Below are 23,804 nucleotides of genomic sequence, written 5' to 3' on the forward strand. Positions count from 1 at the left end.
GAGTAGATTGTGCTGGAGAGAATGTGCATTTTGCTTCTACTTCGTACGTGGGGAACCTCCAAATCTGAAACACTAAACTTCATTTTCTGCTGGCAGTTTCAATGCCATAAATCTCAGCACCAAACCCCCATGAGGGCAGATGTGGGGTTGGGATCCTTCGGGATTTGTGTCTTTGTCTCTCTTCCAGGTGAATGTTCTGACTGTCCCTTTCTAAGGGACAGATTGTTTTTCAAGTTCACTCACAGAAGACCTGACTTTTTGGGCTTTCTGCTTCTATGCAGGAGAGAGAGAGACAGAGAGAGCGAGAGAGCGAGCCCGTGTCTTCCTCTCTGGCTCGGCCCCTGGGCTGTCCCCTGATGCACAGGTTAAATCACCTCACACCAGTTTCCGTGATTGAAGCCCTCTCTAAACTCACACTATTTTAATAGTCACCCAGCACTGTTTGTGTTGGTTCTGCTTGTGGTTGTCTGTTTCTTGTGTGGTCTTCACTAATTTATCAGACAGCATCCCTTAGATTATAAATTAGCAGAGCTGTGCCCATTGCTGTCTTAACTATGTGAGTAACTGTAATATTAGACGCATACCTTCTTCTTCCTGAATCTTAATTTCCTAAATAGTAAAATGAAGATGTGAAATTTTCTAAAATACTTTCCAACTGCAAATCTACCGTGACCTAACATAACAAGTGTAATATACAGCATCCCACCACATTAATTCAAAGTATCAACATGGACTTATAAATTAAAAGAACATCTAATGCACAATGACAATTATAAAAGAAATAAAGCAATCTAAATGGAAATTCTGAAAGGTAAGAGGAAGCCGGCTCTCCCGTCCTAAAAGCCCACACTGTCTCTGGGAGACAGAATCCTGAGATCCTTAAACATCGACACTTCATGTCACTATAAAGGAATAGGAAGTAAAATAATACATCAATTCAGATTCTGCACTGCAGGATACACGGACAGAATTTAGAGACCTGTTGGCTTTGTTAAAGGTAAAGCTAGTTTTGCTCTTTTTCGTTTTATGGTCGTCTATCATTAACGGATAATGTGGTTCTATTTTCAGCAGGTTCAAGAAAACAAAACACACATCTACCCATTAATGTTGTCTTCTCCAATGTGCAGGTGGGAATACAAATATAACTAGAGGTTTGGAGTCAATAATTCACCTAAAATTGTATGCATAAGTCTATACCTATGAGCATAGGCCCATTTTTCTTAAGGAGTCTTTCATTTTCACCAATAACCTAACTTTTGGTAGAGAACCTGATGCTATAGACTTTTAAAATGTAATTTATTTTTTTTCTAGCCAATACAGCATAAAAACATTTAGTGTTTTTACTTTGAGATTTTCTATAGTTAAAAATCTCTATTAAGCAGGGTAAGTTTAAAATGATTACAAAACCTTCCTTGATTTTTTTCTTTGCTCAAGCCCACTCTTATTAGGTATTTAGAACAAGTGGGGGAAAAAAAATAATGGTTAGTGATTAGACGACATAAAAGCAGACATGCGATTTATCTACATTTCGGGAAAAAAAAGCCTCAGGGTTGTGGGAATCTTGCATGAGCCCGTGAAGACCGACAGTGGCCTCTTGAACGCAGAGGCCGTGGTTGGGATGTCTGTGTCTCCTCCAAAGCTCGCGTGGAAACTTACTACCCAGGGCAGTGGTGCCGGGGTGTGGGCTGTGGGAGGCGACTGAGCCATGAGGGCTATGAGCTCATGAATGGGGTCAGGTGCCCTCACACAAAAGCTTGGCGGAGAGATCTCACCCCTTCCTCCTCCCGCCACCCAAGGACACAGTGATCGTCCCCTCTGGAGGATGCAGCATTCAAGGCGCTGTCTGGAAAGAGAGCAGACCCTCACCAGACCACCCAGCCTGCGGGCACCTTGATCCTGTGCTCTGAGCCTCCAGAACTGTGAGCAATGCATTTCTGTTCTTTGTAAATTACCCAGCTTGGGGATTTTGTTACAGCAACTCAAACAGACCAAGACAGATGCAGTCCTGGAGCCAGAACGAAGAGGGCACGTGGTGGGATGTGGTGCTGGGGCTGGGGTTCCAGGGAAGAGCAACTGAAAGGGGGACCCTGCCCCCATCCCAGAGCCTTCGCCTCCTTGAGCCACAGGGGACATGTCGGGGAGCAGGAGGGCGGACCGGGTGCCAGCCACAGAAGGAGGGGCTCCAAACTGAAGGTGTGAGCCAGGATGCTCACAGGAGCCACTTGTACACGATACACATCAACAGCAGAACGGTTTACGGTGGGATCTTTGTGGACCTTCTCGGGAAACTCGTCATACTTTGCTAACATCTGCACCTCTTTCAGAAACACTGATCACAGGATTGCGAGTAAGGGGGGAAATGCCCCCTTCATTTTATTTCCAAGGTAAAAGACAGGAGGACTCAGAAAACCAAATAAACACAGGGTCTCCTAAGCCTGTGCCCCCAGAAAGGGCCAGCCTAGAACATAGGAATGGAAATGGTTTTTGGAATATTTTCAAAAACACACTGAAAACAGTCCACATCTCACATGGTGGCATTTGGGGCTATTTCTTTTTCTTTTTTTCCTTTTTTTTTTTTTTTTTTTTGAGATGGAGTCTCACTCTATTGCCCAGGCTGGAGTGCAGTGGTGCGATCTTGGCTCACTGAAACCTCCGCCTCCTGGGTTCAAGCGATTCTCCTGCCTCAGACTTCCGAGTAGCTGGGATTACAGGCACACGCCAGGATTGGGGCTATTTTTTACGTAAAGCTTTACATGGAAAATGTATTGGCAAATAAGAAAGTCAGGGAGAGAGTAAATAATACAACCTTAAAAATTATATTTTATTTTGTGACTCAGTCAAAGCCAGTAGTTGGGGATATTTAAATAACGAGTAGCAGCTTTTGCTCAGCAATCATTCTTAAACCGCACTTTTCAAAGACCGTTCATGGGGCTCGCCCGAAACACTCCAAGACTTCCCTGAAGTGACGGCACTTACATTCCTGCCCTGGTGGCTTCCGCCCACACAGACAACATCTTGTTTCTGAATTGTCAGCACCTCTTTCGTCAGCTTCAGCCGGATGTCATAGGCATTTTCGGACTCTTCATCATACAACAGAGCAATAGTGGTTTTCGTCTGTAGGGACAAAGTGGAAACACAAAAAAATGGTGTGAGGGCAGGAGCCAGGGGTGGGAACAGCTGATGCACGCCTCCTGCTCAAGACAATCCTAAAATGCACGTGTAGTGCTCGCCTGTGCACAGATCTGTGCTCAACCGATAAGGATTTGATTCATTTATGCAAAAAATAATAAAATGTTGAATAATTCTTCCTGAGCAGTTTTTGTAGGATTTATATAAGGCATGTTTTTAAAAGAAAATTAGCCAGGCTTTTTTTTTTTTTTAACTTGTAAAGTTTTATAGTATTTTATTTTAATAATTTTTCCCACTTCCAAAAATATATATATATTTTTTTAGTTTAACTAAAGTTATTTGAAAAAAAATGATAGTTTTTAAGATTCATAAAATATCTGTATGAAGGTTTGTTGGCCTGGAGTAGGAAAGGAACACACTGGAAATAACCACAGCCGAGGAGGAAGTGGCCTTCTCAGAAGGGAGCAGGTGGGTGTGGCCCAAGCTCCTGCAGAGGCTGCTGCTGTGTCTTGGCAGCTGGGGAACAGGCCAGGCCTGTTGTTTCTGGACAGCAAGCAACACAATGTGGAATTGCTAGGAAGTATTGATCAGGAGGGAAGTTTAATTAGTCAAAGAAGATAAATCTATCAGCTTTGTCAGCAGATGAAGGAAACACAGTTCAGAAAGACACCTTTGGATCATTAGAAACGTTGCCTCCTTCTCCGGGAGAGTCAGGGAAAGCCGCCCTGGGGGCTCCAGAGCAGGCCGCTGGTCAGGCACAGGGCTTGGGCGTCCCACAGGATAGCAGTTATGCCCGGCCCATGCCCAGTGCCTTGTCGGGACCCAGCCTCCGGAGTGCAGGAGCAGGGGTGGGAGCCAGGGCACTTGGTCCTCATGCCACGTGGCGGGGGAGAGGGACGGGCACAGCTGGAGGCCAGTGGCCCAGCGAGGAGGGCTGAGACCCCACCATCCTCTCTGCCTAGAGCCCCAGTGCTAATCAACCCTCACATTCAGAGCCATACATGAGGGCAGAGCCTGGCCCACGGACGGGGAGGTCCCCACGTGTGAAGGATGAGGCTGTGGCCACATAGGACCCTGCAGCTCTGCAACTCAGCTGCTGTGAGAACCAAACAGGGGGTTCAAGGAGCCCCAGCGCCTGCGTCTTCCCCAGAGATCTGGAGTTCATCAGGTAAGATCCAGGCTGAGCAAAAGGATTTAAAAAACCAACTCATCAAATAGCAAAAGGATTTAAAAAACCAGCTCATCAAATAGCAAAAGGATTTAAAAAACCAGCTCATCAAATGCCTCCATTAAGTAGCACAATGCGGTAGGAAGGGCTTGTTGGGCTTGTTTCGACAGTGGAGGCCTCCTCAGCACTCATGGGAACCACAGACACTCGCCGAGGGAAGCTGCCAACCAAGCCAGAATCTGCTCCTCCCAACATCCTCAGCTGATCCCCACGCACAGGAGAGTTTCAGGAGGGTTCCGAGTGGTTTCCTCTAGCTTTCAATCACTCAACACAGCACAAAAAAGAGTGTGTGCCCCACTGCATTGCATCTGGTAATTTAACAACCACACATGCAGGACTGTGCTCACACACACTGTCACACGTGACTATCTGGCTGGCAGCCCAGGGACCAGCCACTGCAATCCACACCTCACCCAGCATAAGTAAAACTGCACCCAATGGGAACTCTAATGGTTTCTTCCCATCCCTGTGGGCCGTGTGTGCTCCCACCCACTTCGCTGACCCCAGGGGGCTGTACACAGGTGAGATTGCCAGACCGGGTGGGTGCTGGAACTGGGAGTGCTGCCACGGCTCTGGGAGCTCACGGGACGTCTGTGGATCCACCAGCTCTCTGGAAGGGGCAGTGCCTGTGGAGGCACCAAGGGCAGCCAGGAAGGAGGCCCTGGCTATGTCCCGGGTGCATGGGGTGTGGCTGGACCCAGGCCCCCTGGCCCTTTGCAGCCTGACTGCTGGCCTTGCCTGACCAAGGGCTGAGCTCACTGGAGAGATGAAGAAATGTAGACATGTCCCTAAGGGCAGGAAAACCCTCCTCAGTATTTTCCCCATGAGTGTGTGTAACGTGTAACTCTTATAAGTGAACACTCGACTGGGAAAACAGAATTCTAGCTAACCAGCATGAAACAGGATGAAATGTAAGTGCCCGCAGCTCCCTGCCTGACTTTGATGTGCGTTCTCACCACACCTGCGAGGATATCTCACCATTGCCTCCCGCATTTACTCTCACACACGGGCGCCTGATGACAGGTGGGCATCCCTCACTCCGCTGCACACAGAGGGAGGCAGGGCCAGCTCCGCCACAGGGCTGCAAGCACTGACCCCTAGCCCAGGCGTGTGGGCTTGACAATGGGAGGAGCTGAGTGATGGGGCTTCCTCAGGACGCCGTGGCCTGTGGAAAGTCAACCTGTTTGCCGTAAAAGAGAAGGGCCCTGAGGCTTGGGAGAGGTCCCAGGTCCCAGTCTCTCTCCTTGCTTCTCCTGGGGCCATGGTTCTCACGCTCCCTGCCAGTTACTATGACTGACAGCTCTCAGGCTCTGAGAAAAGGGCCACCAGCGTTCTCAGTAATGATTCCTGCAGAATGGAGCTCAGAAGCATTTCCTTAATTGTTGACCTAGGCCACCCAAAAACACAAACACCTGCTGCTTTTATAGCATCCAGACGTTTCTCATGCCACCACCCAGGAAGCAGCCATGCCTCTTCCAACTTCCAACCTCCCCTCCCACATCCTAGAAACCACCTGCACACACACCCACATGCAACACACATGGCCCACATGCATGCCTCCACATGTGCACACAAAAACTCATGCACACATACAGGGATGCATGCACACACACAGACACAAACACGGGCACACAGACACACACAAACGCATGCACACACATACACATAGGCACATACACACCACAGAAGAGCAAGTGTATCAATATGCTGAGGTCAGCACAGGAATCAAAGTTTTAGCTGATACAGACCAAGCCTGGAGTTGTAAAGTTGGAACCCAAAACTCAAAGTAAAAGTCAAATTCCTATAAAAATAAGTCACAGGCAGTGTCTGGAAGGACGCACTCACTCTGAGTGCATACAGAGGCCATATCATCCTGCTAAACGGGCTTTCTCCATGATGACCTAGGAATCTCCCTAGCAATGGGAGCTCTGGCTAGCCTAATTTCTCCAGATCCCCCAGTGACCGACGCATCTGAGCACATTCTTGCTGCAGACTTTCACTAAGCCATTGCTTGTCCCCCAGCCACACCACTGCCCAGGACAAGTCCCCCTCGCCACCGCCCTGGGGGACCCGTGGGGCTCTTGTGGAGGACCTCAGGGGCGACACTAATAAGGAGCAGGACCCGGAACAGGGTGCAGAGACCCCAAGTGGCAGATGCGTGGTGAGCAGCGTCCACAGTGAGCAGTGGGCCACTCCCAGAGAAGCTCAGGTAGTGCAGCCGCCTTCGGAGGAAGGGCTTGCTCTGCTCTCGTTATTCAGGACAAGAATAGTTTTTAGTTCACATCAAAAAGATGCGATATTGATCGATGTTATATCTTGATGTAAAGTCCACACTCACATAGGATATTAACTTCCAACTAATTCATCACGCTGACCACTCACCATTGCTACCGGTTAACTGTCCTGGTGAGGACATTGCCTGCAACCCAGGGATCTAGGAATGGAAAACACTGAACTTGGTGTCCACAGAGGACAGTTTCCATGACCGAGGACATGGGAAGGGTGTGCCGAGCTTTAACAAATAAAACATAATATTTTAAATTTATAAAATTTTAAATGCTAGCTAAGGAAATCAAATAAGATTCAACAAAGACCTCTAATGGATCATCTGTTGTTTTATTACGCCGTGCGAACCAGATGATGCTATCTGAAATAAACCTAACTTCTGCTCAAAATGTTAAAAAACTAAAGTCAGGAACACAACCAAATTAGAGGTAATTAGGCGTTCCAAATCAAAGTTGCAATTTATGCTAATCACTTTCTTCTATACTAACACACGTTATGTCAAATTGGCCTTAGTTTGCCAGAGAGAATTATTTGCCGTAATATGCGGTAATATGCCCTCCAGGCACTGCTTTCTGTGCCCCTTCCTGTGCCCTGGAGACATCACCTGTAGCCCTCCAGGAAAACCTCTGTGGACAGCCTGGGCACAGAGGTGCTGAGATAACAGCAGGTCACTCACCAGGAGGAATAAAGGCAGGGAGAGGGGACGCGGGTTCCGCTGGGTCCTGCCTTCTCCAAGGCCCACATTTCCCACTGCTTAAGTGATTCTGGGTATTTAATGAGCTAATTGAATACATTTCCTTGACACATTTCTTGGAAATAAAATAGATATTCCAACTCAACTTCTTCAAAAGTAAACTTTGAGTCTTTCCCATTCAAAACAAATAAAAATATTTAAAAACAAAAGCAAAACCCCTTCTCATCCAACGATTCCCCCGACCCCAGTGGGTGGCAACGGCATCACCCTGCTGTCTTGGTTGAAGCTCCTCAGTTCCTGTGACCTTCCTCCCTCCTGACCCTCGGTGTCCAACTCACCAGCAAACCCCCTGAAATGTCTCTCCCTCTGCCTGGGGTCACGGGGTTCAGTTGCCTTCAAAGCTGCTTTACTGGCCTCATAAAAGACCTCCCTGTTTCCAGCCTTGTCCCAGTTCAGTGTATTCTTAAAGCCACAGCTGGGCGGCCCTGTTAAAATATGGTTCAGGTAACGTCATTCTCTGAACAAAATCTCCCCAAAGTTTGCCATTTCTCAAAGGAAAAGCCAGTGTCCGGTGATGCCCTGTGAGGCCGGCACCTGCAGTCTCTCCCTGTCCCCTGTCCAGCTGTCCTGCAGTGCCGCCGTGCCTGCCTGGGGCCCGTCCACCTGCCCTGCCCAGCTGTCCTGCAATCCTGCCATACCTGCCTGGGGTCCGTCCACCTGCCCCACCCACTCCTCTCCTGGCATCCTCATGTCCTGGGGTCTGGGCTGAGAGTCCCCTCCTCGGCAGCTTCCCTAACCGACCAGTTAAAATCGGAACTCCGCCATCCCCGCTACTCTTCATACCTCTTCCCAGCTTTGTCTTTCTCCCTAGAACTTCTCAGAACCCGTGTGCCGCTTGACAACAGAGCGTGAGTTCCATGATGCAAGGGTCCTCTCTACCTTCTCCACTTCAGGGGGACCAGCTTCTACAGCCCAGCCTGGCATATCCGAGGGGCACCAGACAGTTCTCAAACGGAATGCCACAGGAAGCCTACTTCCACCCTTGTAACTTTATCCATGCAGTTCCAATAAAAATCCAGTACAGACAACTTTGAAGTGTAGCCTTACAATTCTAACAATGTGTTTAATGAAATAAGACAGCTGCAGAGAAGAGGACCTGCTACACAGAGACATGAAAACATAAAATCCACCGCGATGCCGCAGCAGCCGCAAAACAGTGAGGGCCGTGAACCCGCGTCAGCACCGGGAGGTCTCGGGTACATGTAGGGTGTATGACATCCCTGGAGGAAAAAAAACAAAAAACATTCCTACAGAGAAAGATCTTCAGACTACTGCTTAATGTAGTAATGCTTTGATAACTGTAAACATGGGTCTCATATGCCTCATTTCACAAAGTTCGTTCCAGAGAGATCAACAGTCACAGGGATGTAGAAAAACACAACAAAAACCTGTGAGGAAATATCAGTGTGTGTGTGTTTGTGTGCGGGGATGTGTGTAAGCATATTGGGTTGGTGTGACTCAAAAGCCAGAAGTGCTTGAGTGAAGGATTCATTACATAGAAATAAAAAACCTTTCTGTAACAAAAATACCATATTCGAAACTAAATGCGTGCCGCAGACCCGGGGTTCAGAGCCTCACATGAGGAAACACGAGCACCCTGTGAAAATTGAGCAGGGAATATAAAAGTCATTCCCAAAAGGAGGAAGAAAAGAAAATGAATTATAAATGTGAAAATACATGCAACCTCACTAGCCATGAAAAAACCATAGTCACTCCAACATTAAGAATTTTAAACTACCAGGCAGGTAAATGTTTAAAAGGAACAGCAACACCGCACACCAGCAAAGACGTGCGGACATGGACGTCCATATGGTGTTGGCAGGTGTGTGTGAACGCACAGAATGTTCCCAGAAAACACTCAGAAACAGATGTGAACGTTGACTAGGCCTCAGTTTTAATGTGGCATTTTTACTTCTAAGAATTCATCCTAAACATACAATCAGACTTGGCACTGAGAGTGGCAGGCAAGGTGTTCATTTCACACCTTTCACTTTTGAAGTGCATTATGATTTATAGGTGATACTGAGAAGCTGCTAAGAATATTTAGTTCAGCATCTGTTGATAAGAAAAGGAGTCCAAAAATAACAAGCATGTGTGAAAAGCAGAAGAGTATGATAAAAACTAATATATTAAGAATTACGTACGTACATACATGTAAATATAGCATGTACATATATACATGTAAACATAGCATGGAGAAGACTCAGAAGAATAGGGTTTCAAAACATTAATAATTTATGCAAATGTTTATAATTTTAAAATTATGAAAATGCATCATTTATTATTATTTAAATCTATGAAGGTCAAAATTTTAAGTCCTGATTTTTGTTGCTAAAGTTGATTTACCTTCATAAAATTTAAGGTGAGTTTCTTAATAATTTAGAAAAATCATAAATACTAAATTTAGATATTTTACTGCTTTTTAATTTATTTATGCAGCTGAGTGCATCTCTGCTGAGATCATTCTCGTATGTCTTTGTTGGAAGCATAGCACACTGATGCTTTCTAGCAGATTCAAACAGAGAAGGCTATTCTAAAACAGAACATACTTGACATAAAGTATCACACAGCATAACACTCACCAAATAATTATTGCTATACTATAGATTCAAAGTGTGATAAAAATGTATGCAAGTTATTATAAAGCATTGCCCCTTGTTTATCCAGAAGTCAGTATATTTCCTTCCCTGAATCATTGGCATTGAGAGAATCAGTGAATGCATATCAGGTGCTGGAAGAAGCGTAAAGAGCCAGGAAGAGGCACGGGGAGGAGAGACTAACCATGCAAGTTACTGGGCCATATGGGTGGAAGGAAGGAACAGACTTCCAATTTAGCCCAGTTTCTAGAAGTTAACAGCTAAGGGAGCTGTAAGAAGTGCTTGGTTATCAAGAATTCTAAACTTCTAATACTGTGCCTTTTGACTTGGTCAACTGGGTCTACCAAAGATTGAAGATTGTATGGAAATACATCTGTATACTGGTGGTATAACTGGCATTGAAGATTTTTGCGTGACCAATGACTTTAGTCATGTAGAACATAAGCCCCTGGAGGAGGTGGAGCAAGCCACAGACACATCCGACGACGTCTGCCACGTGCTGCCTACACACAGGCGTGCAATCTGCCTACCGCTCTGTGCCTCTGCTTCCTGATCTGTAAAAGGAGATAATTGCAACTTTATTCAGACATGCGAATGGGTAAATGAGACGGTATTTGTGAAAGTTCCTAACAGAGAACCTGTCACAGAATAGCAGTGGTCCAATACAATTCAGTCATTTTTTCTGGCAGGTTATCTTTATGGATATTTTCGTGTTAGTACAAATGAAACCATTTTTTGGCACAAGAAAGAAAAATAAACTCTCTTAATCCAGCAGCATATCCAACAAACAGAAAGAATCAAGACATCAACAAGTAATCTATCAGCAAATGTCATTTGAGTGAGGAAAATCCACACTCCTAGTTTTAGGTATAAACCAAACCAATTCAGATAAGAAGAAAAACGAACGCCACTGAGTTAGTGTCCCACTAAGATCTACACAGAAACAATGACAGCTGCCCTTGGAAGGTTAAATGAAAGCAGAAACCTGAGCATGCATTTTCTTCCAGTGAACAATGACAAACACTTTCCACATTTTCTTTCAATGAACAATGACAAACACTTTCCATTGGAAAAATGGATAATATTCTGCCCATCAAAGTTAAGAGTTTGAAGTTTAGAGACATAAAATGAAGTCCCCATAAAAGCAGGGTCTTTGGCTGAGACTTGCTGGTGGCCACAGCTCAGCCCTGCAATGTGTGGTGGCTGCAAAGGACGTAGGAGCTGCCACTCAGGTCGTCCCCACTCACTTTGCATCCCAAGAGGCCAACAGTGCCTAGGACAGGCTGGGGACTCAGTGAGCACTTCTCCACTTAAAAACATGCACACATGTGTCTGTTTAATTATACTCCAACCCTCATCTGATCCATTTTTCTTAGTTATGTGACTTTGGCTAAGTTATTACTCTTTTATGTGCATTATTCTTGGCACCTATAATGATGAAAATATTGGATCTCTATGGTCCATTCTGTATAGTCATATATGATTCCATTATTATTTTATGGATTTTTTACTTAAAATGATAAAATCTGATTCTTGGACCAACATCGCAGTGAAATAATAATTAAATTAGATTACACACGTAAAACTGATTCAAAAACTTCACAGTGCCATATGAATCAAATGGATACATTCCTAAAAACTACTGTTTCTCTTAGGATAGTATTACTTAACATGGACTTGTTTAAAAAATAACTTGAGCCTATTATAGTCATTACATTTTTTTAGGTTCTGCTAATTCAACATTTGATAATTTCCCTTGAGTTGCTTTATAATTTAATACTTTGTTTACTCCTAGGCAAACATTTCCAGAGAAAGTTATAAGGTGTATAAATTGTAGGAGGTGTGTTTAATGTCAGATACAGAGTAAGCTTTGAATCTTAGGGGTGAATGAATTAAATTCATCAGGTAAAATGCAACGAATTACAAAATAGTCTTATCTTTTCATTTTTATAGAATTGAAATGCTGATTACTTAACAATACCTTCATCAAATTTCTCAAAACTTAGGAAAATTCTCCCTCAATGTAAAGACCACTGTTTATTCTACCTGTTTTAATTAAGATTTTATAAATATTCCTGAAAACTGCACACTCAACCACATCACTTCCTTCCTTCCAGTTTCCCAGGAGTGTGCTCCCTTTAGCAGGTTTACCTTAGTAGATTTAGGTCAAAAAGAATGTCAGGGGAGAAACGCATCATCTCAGCCAAGGAGGTCACAGTGATTTACAGTCTGAAAAGGGCTACTTGGCGGTGTTCCTACCCCTGAGCAGGGCATGTCTGAGCATTCCCCCGGGCAGACGAGGGTCACACATGCACAGAGGGGCTACATTGCAGCTGCCGGGAGGCAGCAAGGCTGGAGACCAGAGTCCTCCCCATGTCTTCACCCTGGTCCTTTCCACCTGGCTATGCTCAAACACCAGCCACTTACTGAGCCTGGGAACCTATCTGGGCGATTTCCTTTTGAACCCACATATCAATATTGAGAGTCCATCCAACATCTTTATCTTGTCAAAATTAAGGTTCAACAGCCACATACGAGCTAAAGAAAAATAGGTTTTATAGACACCATTAAAAATTTTCTCAGGAAAAATATCTTTTTAAAATTCCCTCTTTCTACAAAATAGGCATATTAAATACTGAGACATGCTTTTAACATATAACCATTTAACTTTTTGTTAATGAAAAGAATGCAAAGTTTTCATCACGCAACTTCACCCTAACCAAAAAAGCAATTACATAAACTTATAATTTCAACAGCCAAAAACATTTAAGGGAAAAAAGGTCTTAATGTTCAATAATAGGGAACATTGGATATAATGTTATTACATCTACTTAAATGACTACTTTCCTATGTAGTGTGTATGAAAGAAGAACAAGCAACCTCAAAGATATCACAGGTTTGGCTCTAGACCACCCTAATCAAGTGGATATTGCCATAATGCAAGTCACACAGTTTTTTGGTTTCCCAGTGCATATAAAAGTTATGTTTACATTATACTGTAGTCTATTAAGTGTGGAATAGCATTACGTATAAAACAATGTATATACCTTAATTAAAAAAATACTTTATTGCTAAAAATGTTAACAATCATCTGAGCCTTGGCTGGGTTGTAATCATTTTGCTGGTGGAGAACCTTGCCTCGTTGTTGTAGGCTGACGGATCAAGATGGTGGCTGCTGAAGGTTGAAATGGCTGTGGTAATTTCTTAAAATAAGACAACATTGAAGTGTGCCACATAGATTAACTCTTCCTTTCACGAAAGATTTCTCTGTAGCATTTGATGCTGTTTGGTAGAATTTTACACACAGTACAACTTCTTTCAAAATTGAGGTCAAACCTCTTAAACCCTGCCACTGTGTCATCAACTAAGCTCACAGAATATTCTAGATCCTCTGTTGTCATTTCAGCAATGTTCACAGCATCTTCACTAGGAGTGGATTCCATCTCAAGAAACTACTTTCTTTGCTCATCCACGGGAAGCAATTCCTAATCTATTAGTGTTTTATAATGAGATTGCAACAATTCAGTCACATCTGCAGGCTCTGAGTCTAATTCTAGTTTTCTTGCTATTTCTACCACATCTGCAGGTACCTGCTCCACTGAAGTCTTAAATCCCTCATAGTCACCCATGAGGGCTGGAATCACCATCTTCCAAAGTCCTGTTAATGATATTCTGACCTCCTCCCATGAATCATGAAATGTACTTAGTGTACTTAGTGGCATCTAGAATGGTGAATCCTTCAATTTACTTTGCCCAGATCCATCAGAGGAATCACTCTCCATGGCGGCTATAACTTTATGAGATGTATTTCTTAAATAATAAAACTTGAAGTCAACACTACACCTTGATTCCTGACTTGCAGAGTGGATGTTATATTAACAGGCATGAAATCAGCCTCAATCTCCCTGTATGTCTCCATCAGAGCTCTTGGGTGACCATGTATATTGTCAATGAGTAGTAATATTTTGAAAGATATCTTTTTTTTCTTTTTGTCTCAGTGGATCACAACAGTGTGCTAAAAATATTCAGTCAACCACACTGTCAACAGATGTGCTGTCATCCAGTCTTTGTGGTTTTATTTATAAAGCACAGGCAGAGTAGGTTTAGCATTATGCTTAAGGGCCCTAGGATTTTCAGAATGGTAAAAAAAAAAAAAAAAAAGAAAAGAAAAAGAAAAAGAAAATCACTGGCTTTAACTTAAAGTCACAAACTCCATTAGCCCAGAATAAGAGAGTCAGAGAGTCAGCTTGTCCTTTGAAAATTCAAAGCCAGGAACTGACTTCTCCTCTCCAGCTATGAAAGTCCTGGATGGCGTCTTCTTCCAATAGAAGGCTGTTTCATCTACGTGGAAAATCTATTGTTGAGTGTAGCCACCCTCATCAATGATCTTAGCTGGATCTTCAGAATAACTTGCTGCAGCTTCTCCATCAGCACTTGTGGCTTCACCTTGCACTTTTATGTTGTCAAGATGGCTTCTTTCCTTGAACCTCATAAACCCACCTCCGCTAGCTTCCAACTTTCCTTCTGAAGCTTCCTCCCCTCTCTAGACCTTCACAGAATTGAAGAGTTAGGGCCTTGCTATGGATTAGGCTCTGGCTAAGAGAATGCTGTGGCTGGTTTGATCTATCCTGGCCATTCAAATTTCCTCCATATCAGCAAATAATACTATTTTCACTTTCTTATCATTTGTGTGTTCACTGGAGCAGCGCTTCTTAATTTCTGTCAAGAATTGTCCTTTGTTTTACCACCTGACTACTTGTTTGTTACAAGAGGCCTAGCTCTCTGCCTATCTAAGCATTCAACACGACACCCTCACTAAGCTTGATCTTCTCTAGTTTTTAAGGTAGAAGTGAGACAATGGCCACTCTTCCTTTCACTTAAACACTTAAAACACTTAAAACTACCCGAGGCTTCTGTGTCCTCTGCACCAGTCCCACTGCCTGCGTCGAGTGTGGCCACCCCCCAGTATTGCCAATGCGTTGAGTGTGGCCACCCCCCAGTATTGCCAACGCGTTGAGTGTGGCCACCCCCCAGTGACACAAAATGTCATTTGTTAAATGCACATAGAGGCAGGACGCAAGCCAGTTCACCAGCAGCAGGCACTGCACACCCTCATCAGGGATCACCTGCTTGCTGCAGTGTGAAATACCACAGTAAATACAGTCACTACAGACTCCACCAGCAGCAGGCACTGCACACCCTCATCACGGTTCACCTGCTCGCTGCAGAAATTATCGTAGTAAAATACAGTTACTAGAGGCTCAACGGAGCTGATAAGAAGCTTCCTTTCCGGACCTTAAACATGAATGTAACTCTCAACGTGCGGCTATTGTGAGGCAAGATAGATTTGATTTTATGAATTAATTTTGGCATTAGAGAAACTGGAATATAAATCCCTGCTGTGTCACTTTCTAATCTGCTGCATGTAAGTAAGATATTCAGCTTTTGTGAGCCGGACTTCCCTCTTGTGGAAAATGAGGCAAACATTGAAACGATATTAACATTAAAAATAATATGAGTAGCATGTATTATGTCGGAAACTCTGCTAAGAAGCTCATGAACATTATTCCATTTAACCCTCATCAACTACTAATGAGTAAGGTTTTCCTAAACACCCTCATTTTACAGAGGAGTGAACAAAAGCTTCGAGAAGTTCCACAGCTTGGGTGACGTGATGGCATCTGAACGTGAGCCCACATCCATTTGCCGAAGAGCTGCAATGTCATCAATTGCAATGTCCCACATCTACCTGTCAAAACTGTTGTCGAGATGAAATAAGAGAGAGCGAAGGACAGGTCAGAGTCAGGTGGGGTCTCCGGTGGGCTCAGGGCAATTCCCGCCCTGCTCTCCTGTCCTCTTGCCCCACCCCCCGCCCCTCAGACTGACTGGCAGAAGTTGCCGACATCACTTCACTGGCACCGATGGTCTCGCAAAAAGCTCCACGGTGGTGACTGGCTTTGCTCCATCCCCCTGCACACTGACGTCACTGCAGAAACACGTGGGGGGCCGCGGGTTCTGAAATGACTTGGAGGGAGAAACAGTGGCCGTGGGAACGAGCGTCCAGGGAACCTAGGCGGTGAGGAGTGGGCTTCCCGGGATTCCTGGGTGAGGTGCTGAAGGGGCCCAGAGTTCCCGGGGACATCTCTTGAGCTGAGTTATCAACTAGACAGCTTTCTAGGGTTGCTTTTTTGTTTTGTTTTGTTTTGTATTTATTTATTTTTTTTTGAGACGGAGTCTTGCTCTGTCGCCAGGCTGCAGTGCAGTGGTGCGATCTCGGCTCACTGCAACCTCTGCCTCCTGGGTTCAAGCGATTCTCTTGCCTCAGCCTCCAGAGTAGCTGGGACTACAGGCACGCATCATCCTGCCCAGCAAATTTTTGTATTTTTAGTACAGACAGGGTTTCACCATGTTGGCCAGGATGATCTCGATCTCTTGACCTCGTGATCTGCCTGTCTAGGCCTCCCAAAGTGCTGAGATTACAGGCATGAGCCACTGCGCCAGCCTGTTTTTGTTTTTTTTTTCCTAGCCTCAGTGGATATTTTCTTTCCCTGTTCCATAATCCACGTGCATTGCTTTAGACCAGAATTTTAATGAGAATATAGTTCAGTTTCACGCACAGGTTGGACTACTTTCAGAATGTAAATCAGAAGACAAGAGGTTTTTTTTTTTCATTTATATAAGAATTTTTTTCATTTATATAAGAAGCCTGGACTATTTTAATGCCCCACATCATATATTTTGGCATATTTGCCTGAGTTCAGCTCAGAACAAAGCAGCACAGTCTTGCAGGATGAATCTTTCAGACATGACTTTCGTGTTAAGGTGCTTAGCATCTTATAAAATATCAGAGATAAGTCCAAAACATAGACTTGTTGTTTATGACTCGGGATAATAAACACCTTCCATCATAAACCATGTACAACACATTCCTCACTATGACTGGAAACAGAGCTAATGACACTGACACGTGTTTGAGAGATGTTATTACAAAATTCCGTCTTTCAAATGCACATTTTTACTCAGCCTTTTAAGCTTTAAGCAGCCTGGAGGTAAAAACTGGCATTTCTAGTGAATGAGTACGGCCCTACCATGGCAAAGACACAGTGACAAACAGCTGGCGCATAAGTGACATTTCTCTGAATGATTAGAAAGCTGAATGTCCTTTTTAATTACTGTAAACATAGTACGTCACAAGCCGATTAGAGAAGATTGATTATTGCTATCTTTATGCCATTCTGAATATATAAAATAAAATCATGAAACTTCTGTGCTATGTGTTTCTTCAGTGCTTTCGGCATACGAATTTAAGATGAAATGTAATGGATTTTTAAGCAACTGTCAAAAGAGCTTTTGTTATTAATATTGAAGCTAAAATCCAACAATACGCGACAGTACAAAATATAAAATGGCTATAAAAATGAGAACACCTAATTGCATTTTAATGTATTTCTGATTTTCTTAAGCATTTTATCACTCATATTTTTAAGAATATGCCTGTAGGGAAATATCATGCCGTGAAGGATGCAGGGCCAGCAGCTGCAATAACAGATCGTAACCCCTGGTTACTGGGCTCTGCCATTCCACTGTTACCATCTCGACTGTGGAAACCGTGTTAATTTGCTTCATGTTTCTACAACCTATTGAATGCCCAATATTAGGAGAAAACTCAACGGATCCGAGGAATATTTTATTCTATCTATATCTGCTTGAACCTCGACTTTCAAGAAAATTTTTAAAAACAAGGCCTGCTGACACAGTTACGGGCGCCCTGCTATGTGAGGATCTGTGGGAAAGTGACTCTCCCTCCTTGGATTATTGGGTGACACACTAGCTACTTCATACCTGGTGCCTGACCACTCTTGAAAAAGATACAGGTAAAATAATTATCAGTTGAAAGCAAGGCAATAGGATCTCTTAGCAGAAATGAGGATAAGCTCAGGTTAACACAGCAGACCGAACCCGGGGAATGCCTGTTGATTCCTGAAGGAGCAACTCAGAGGCTACTTCTGTCTTCACCGTGCAGAGGATCTAAGTGTCACCCCAAAGCTCTAGCCCCACTCCCGAGGTCCGGGAGTCCAAGGACTGTGGGACCCATAAGCCTGCACTTCCCCCCGGGGAAAGCGATGCACTGTCCCTGGGGTTTGCATACAGAAGCCTGTGTTGCACCCAGGCATGATTTACAGGTGGGGGTCATTTGATCTGCTATATAACCTCACTCGAATTTTCTCAGCCTTGGTTTCTCCATCTGAAAAATAAATGGGTGCCCTTACATAGTTGGATAGCTTAGTTCCAGTGCTCAAGTTTTACCTCTTTGAGTTCGATACTGAGATGTGTGCTGCTCCAAGAAAAGAGAATGCTGACAGACTATGTCATGTGTCCCCTTGCTCTCTTTGAGCCCAAACTTCATAAACTCATTCTCTGACTCACTTTAGAAACACCAAGGAGGTTAAAAAAGAGGCTTAAGAACATATAAGAAAAAAGATATTAGGTTTCCCTAAAATGTTATTAACTGATTTTACAAAAAAAAATGTATTTTATCCTTTCCATGGAAGATTGTGAATGCTTAGTTCCACAGAAGTGTAAGTGATCCATGAAAATCAGCTCTCCCAAATAAAAAGTGTAAATAAATGTTTTTGCAATGTATGGTGAATAGAATATGTCAAGTACTAATTATGACATAATGATAAACCGGTGATGTTATAAACATTAAATGGAAGTGATTTTATCTCATTACCCACTGGTGCAAAAGTAATAGCAGTTTCCGCATTGTTGGAATTTGCCATTTGATACTGGAATACATTCTTCGGTAAATGTGGTTACGTTACACATCATTTTAGTGCGCATTTCTCACTTTTTTTTTTTTTTTTTGCTAGTGACTTACTACTTGCTGTGTGTTTTATTTTAGACTATGGAAATGATGTGAGACAAAAAGCAAATTCGAGCGATTTTCTTATTTGAGTTCAAAATGGGTCGTAAAGGAGAGGAGACAACTCGCAACAGCAACAATGCATTTGGCCCAGGAACAGCTAACAAACGTACAGTGCAGTGCTGGGTCACGAAGTTTTGCAGAGGAGATGAGAGCTTTGAAGATGAGGAGCGTAGCGATGCCATTGGAAGTTGACGACCAACTGAGAGTAATCATGGAAGCTGATCCTCTTACAATCACACGAGAAGCTGCTGAAGAACTCAAAGATGACCATTCTACAGTCATTCAGCATTTGAAGCAAACTGGAAAGGTGAGGAAGCTCGATAAGTGGGTGCCCCAGGAGCTGAGCAAAAATAAAAAAAATCGTCGTTTTGAAGCATCATCTTCTCTTATTCTACGCAACAGTGAACCATTTCTCAATCAGATTGTGATGTGTGACAAAAAGTGGATTTTATATGACAACCAGCGATGACCAGCTCAGTGGCTGGATCAAGAAGCTCCAAAGCACTTCCCAAAGCCAAACTTGCACCAAGAAAATCTCCTGGTCACTGTCTGGTGGTCTGTGCCGGTCTGACCACTACAGCTTTCTGAATCCCGGCAAAATCATCACATCTGAGAAGTGTGCTCAGCAAGTCGATGAGACGCACCGAGAACTCAACGCCTGCAGCCAGCATTGATCAACAGGAAGGGCCCAATTCTTCTTCACAACAACACATGACTGTACACTGCAAAACCAATGCTTCAAAAGTTGAATGAGTTGGGCTGCGAAGTTTTGCCTCATTTGTCATATTCACCTGATCTCTCACCAACCAACTACTTCTTCAAGCATCTTGACAACGTTTTGCAGGGAAAACATTCCCACACCCAGCAGGATGCAGAAAATGCTTTCTAACAGTTCGTCGAATTCTGAAGCATGGATTTTTATGCCACAGGAATAAACAAACTTATTTCTATTGGCAAAAATGTATTGCTTGTAATGGCTCCTATTTTGATTAATAAAAATGTGTGTGAGCCTAGTTATAATGATTTGAATTTCACAGTCTGAAACCACAATTTCTTTTGCACCAAACTAATAATGAAATCATTATTGCTACAGTTTCCTAAGTGACTGCTATACAAAGCATTTTAGATAATCTTGTGTGATTATTTTTGTAACCTGTAAGTTATCTTCATTTGGCAACAAAAACCACCAAAGCCAAACGAAGGTGAGTTTCTCACCAAAATCCAAACATCTTGTTAGAGGCTCTGCAGAGGCCAAAATCTACATGGAATTCAAAGCCACCAATCCTACAACACAAGACTCTTTCCAGAATATCTATTTAATATGGCCATTTAGCTAAACGACATATAAAAAATAACTGCAAATTTCAAATATATAAAGCTGAGCAGAGTATCATAAAACAGATAGTATTAGGAAGAAAGTTCATGATTTGCAACGTATTGCTAAATACAATTTTTTAACAAAAACAAAAATGCCTCCTTTGAAAATAATTTGAATATTTAAACTGTAAACATACATAACAAACATCATCTCATAATACAATGCGTGCTTCATAAAATAAGCAGTAAGCAAACATCCAGTTGGTAATAGTTAAGAAATTTACTCATTTGACCTCATCCAAAACACTCTCAGAGGGTGTGCTGGGGTAGGTGTGGGGGATGTCACCTCTCAGTTGCCAGGGGCGATTCCAATTATGCCTCTCATCTCAATGTAATCATGAATATGTTCCCTGTGACTATTTATGGTTTAGACAATTAACTATATGGTCACCCACCTAGAACAGAGGGCAGTCACTATGTCAGATGCCTTGTGGTGGAGGGTCTGAATACAGGCATCCCAGGAAAGCAGGTGGCCACAGAGCACAGTGCCTGGTAAGTCAGTGGGCAGGGGCCTCAGATCTCCATGAAGACTCCCTGTTTCTCAAGCTCATACTGGACTGACACCCCCACATCCCACATGGCTGTGTGGCTCCAGCTACACAGCTCCAGCTGACGTGTAACCAACGGACAGAGTGAAAATAAGCTGGCTATTTTCACACTTTTCTCATAAAATCTCCTTCCCACAATCCACCATGTCTGATATGAAATTGCTCCACAATGTTGTTGATGCTTAGTATTGACACAGAGTATCTTCCCCAAACCCTTTCATTCTTTTTGTTAAATGTGTTTCTTGCAAACAGCATAAAGTTGGGCCTTGTCATTGATCCCCACTTTTTAATTGAAGTCCTTGTTCCTTTAACCTGTGAGGTAAGTTTTGATGTGGTTTCATTTGATTTCACCATGTTTGCCGTGTGTGTTCTGTTTGGATACTGTATTCTTTGTTCTTCTTTTCTGTCTTCTTTGAATGAATCAAATATTTCTTAGTATCCCATTGCATCACTTTTAATGTTTTTTCTAAAACATGTAGATTCTTAAAATTTCCTAACAATTTCTCTAGCTGAGAATAAAAGCTTGTCCTATCACCAACTACCATCAAATATAGTATCACTTCATGAACGATGTAAGAATCTTCAAATAATTTATTTTTAGTAACTCCTCCCATCCTCTATAGTCACGCTGTCATGATTTTCATAGCTATAAGCCCCCAAATGTAGTACTTTATTTATATATAAACTTAAATTTATATTTCAGTATATATACATATATATAATTATATATCAATGCATTAAAACATACATAAATTACATATGTGGATATGTGCTTTTTATATTTAATTTCAGGTGCTTCATATTTCACCCTGCGGTTCACATTTCTATCTGCTTTCATTTCCTTTCAGTCTGAAGTACATCTTTTAACATTTTTTACAGTGCAAGGCTGTTTAAGGGTTTAATCTTTTTATTTTACTTCTGTTTGAATGGATCTTTAATACACGTTCATTGTTGAAGAATACTTTCACAGATACAAAATTCTAGGTTCATTATTTTTTTCTTTTAGCACTGTGAAGATATGGTTCTATTTTCTTCTTGCCCCTGTTGTTTCTAAGAAGTTGGCTGTCTTTTTAAATTATTTCTACGTAAGTATTTTATCTTTTTAATCTTCTGTTTTTAAGATTTTTCTATTTACTCTCACTTTCAGCAGTTTGATTATTATATGCTTTCAAAAATGATTTTGTTTTAATTTTATGCTATTTGGGGTCCAGTGAACTTTTCAGGACACGTATTGATAACTCTCACTGATTTCATAAATTCGTGGCCATTGTATGTTCAAATATCCCTTCTGTTCCATTCTTCTGGGAATCTACTTAAGTCGGACTCTGCTATTATCCATAAATGTGAAAGTTTTTTCTTTTATTTAATGCACCTTTGATTCAATGCCTTTTCCCCCATGTGTTTCAGTTGAATTATGTGATTGATCTATCTTCAATTTCAGTATTTTGTTGTGTCCACTCTTCAGTTAAGCCCAATGACATAATTATTTATTTCTGACATGTTTTTCATTAATAACCTTTCTGCTTGAATTGTTTGTACTTTCTGTTTGTGAAATCACACATGTGGGTCATAGTTAGTTTCCAGTCCTTTCAGGAGCACTCTGACATCAGGGTCATCCCTGGGTTTCCTACTCTTACACCGCATTTTACCATCCTGCTGAAAGCTTTCCTTCCTGGTGCTTTTGGAGAGAGCCAGCTGTGCCTGAGAGGGAACTCTTCTCTTGGCCCTGCTGCCCCACTCCCAGACTTCTGCAAATGCCTCCTGCTTCTTTGAAGGGCTGGTGGGCAAATGCTCCTTGGTTGCAACTCCTGGGAAGTCTGTGCACCCCACCCAGCTAAATGCTGCTTTTCACAGTTTTGTGGAATGTCCAGTTGGTTTCTCCTTAGCTCATCTGTGAGGAGCCCGGCAGCATCACTGGTGGATATCTGCTCCTCTAGGAAGGGCTTATACTTTACGAATTTAAAAAAAAATGTATGCTTCTTTTTTAGAAAGCTCTTGCATAGATTTTAAAGAACTATGATCTGAGAGTTTATCTATGTGCAGTCATGGTTTACAGTGGTTACTACAGTCTCTTGCTACTTTCCACATCTAAACACAGTGTAAGGACAATTGAGTTTTTTACAGTTATTTCATATCAACGAACAGTAGAAATGTCTATTTGTTATGTACAATGTGGTAGATATTTTACTAAGCAAAGAAACAAAAATATGCATTGTAACCAAGCTGTGTGTGTATGTATGTATATGTGTGTATATGTATATATATGGGTTTGTGAGTGTGTATGCACACACACACACATTTTTTCCATTTTATATAATACATCACTTACGAATACACCATGAAGTGTAGGTTGACATTTATTAAGCCTAATTTTCAAGCTTAATGTGGTCACATTTCCTTTTAAGGGGAAGTACTCTATAACTCACAAAAATCAAGGGAAAATTTGTACAGGCAAAAATCAACTTAAAATCATGCTTAACTCAACATTTTATGTACCACAGAAGAGTCATAAGGTAGAGTTGCTGCCCAATACATTTTCTTATTTGAAGAATGACCATTAATTCTGTTACACTTTGGAGATACAATATTACATCTCTTATTTTTCTTTTTTCTACTGGATTAATCCCACTTCATTTTTCCCACTTTCTGATCATTGATCCAGCATAGCTTGTTTTTATTTAGTCAGTTATTTGATGACATTTCTTTATCATTGTCATACCCAAAACCATGAGAAAAAATCTAATTCTAATAATATAGCCCCCACTTCATTCCTCTGCTCCCACCCACCCAAGGTTGCCAGGATTCTGAACCCTATCTTTTATCATTTCTTGCTTTTATTTCTATATCTCCATCTAGACAACAACAAAAGTATATCCTTGGTGCACGGCTGAGAGTGGGCTTGATCATGTTCAAATTTAGGAGACAATGACAAACGTGGCCATCAGAGTTACTGTAG

The 23,804-nt window shown here is 42.4% G+C and overlaps 1 protein-coding gene across 11 annotated transcripts in view; it reads right to left on the minus strand.

Moving 5' to 3' along the window:
• The window catches only part of SNTG2 (syntrophin gamma 2), a 408,896-nt gene that overhangs the window by 273,297 nt on the left and 111,795 nt on the right, over positions 1-23,804 (minus strand). For 10 of the 11 annotated variants that reach the window (XM_034952500.3, XM_034952491.3, XM_055108322.2 and 7 more), the window contains exon 2: positions 2,977-3,114. The exons of the other annotated variant lie outside the window; for it this stretch is intronic. In XM_034952500.3, coding sequence (XP_034808391.1) covers positions 2,977-3,114 — 138 coding nt within the window. The remainder of the gene's footprint in view (positions 1-2,976; positions 3,115-23,804) is intronic. 11 annotated transcript variants of the gene reach the window in all.

Source organism: Pan paniscus, chromosome 12 (genome assembly GCF_029289425.2).
Source record: "Pan paniscus chromosome 12, NHGRI_mPanPan1-v2.0_pri, whole genome shotgun sequence".
Classification (NCBI taxonomy): domain Eukaryota; kingdom Metazoa; phylum Chordata; class Mammalia; order Primates; family Hominidae; genus Pan; species Pan paniscus.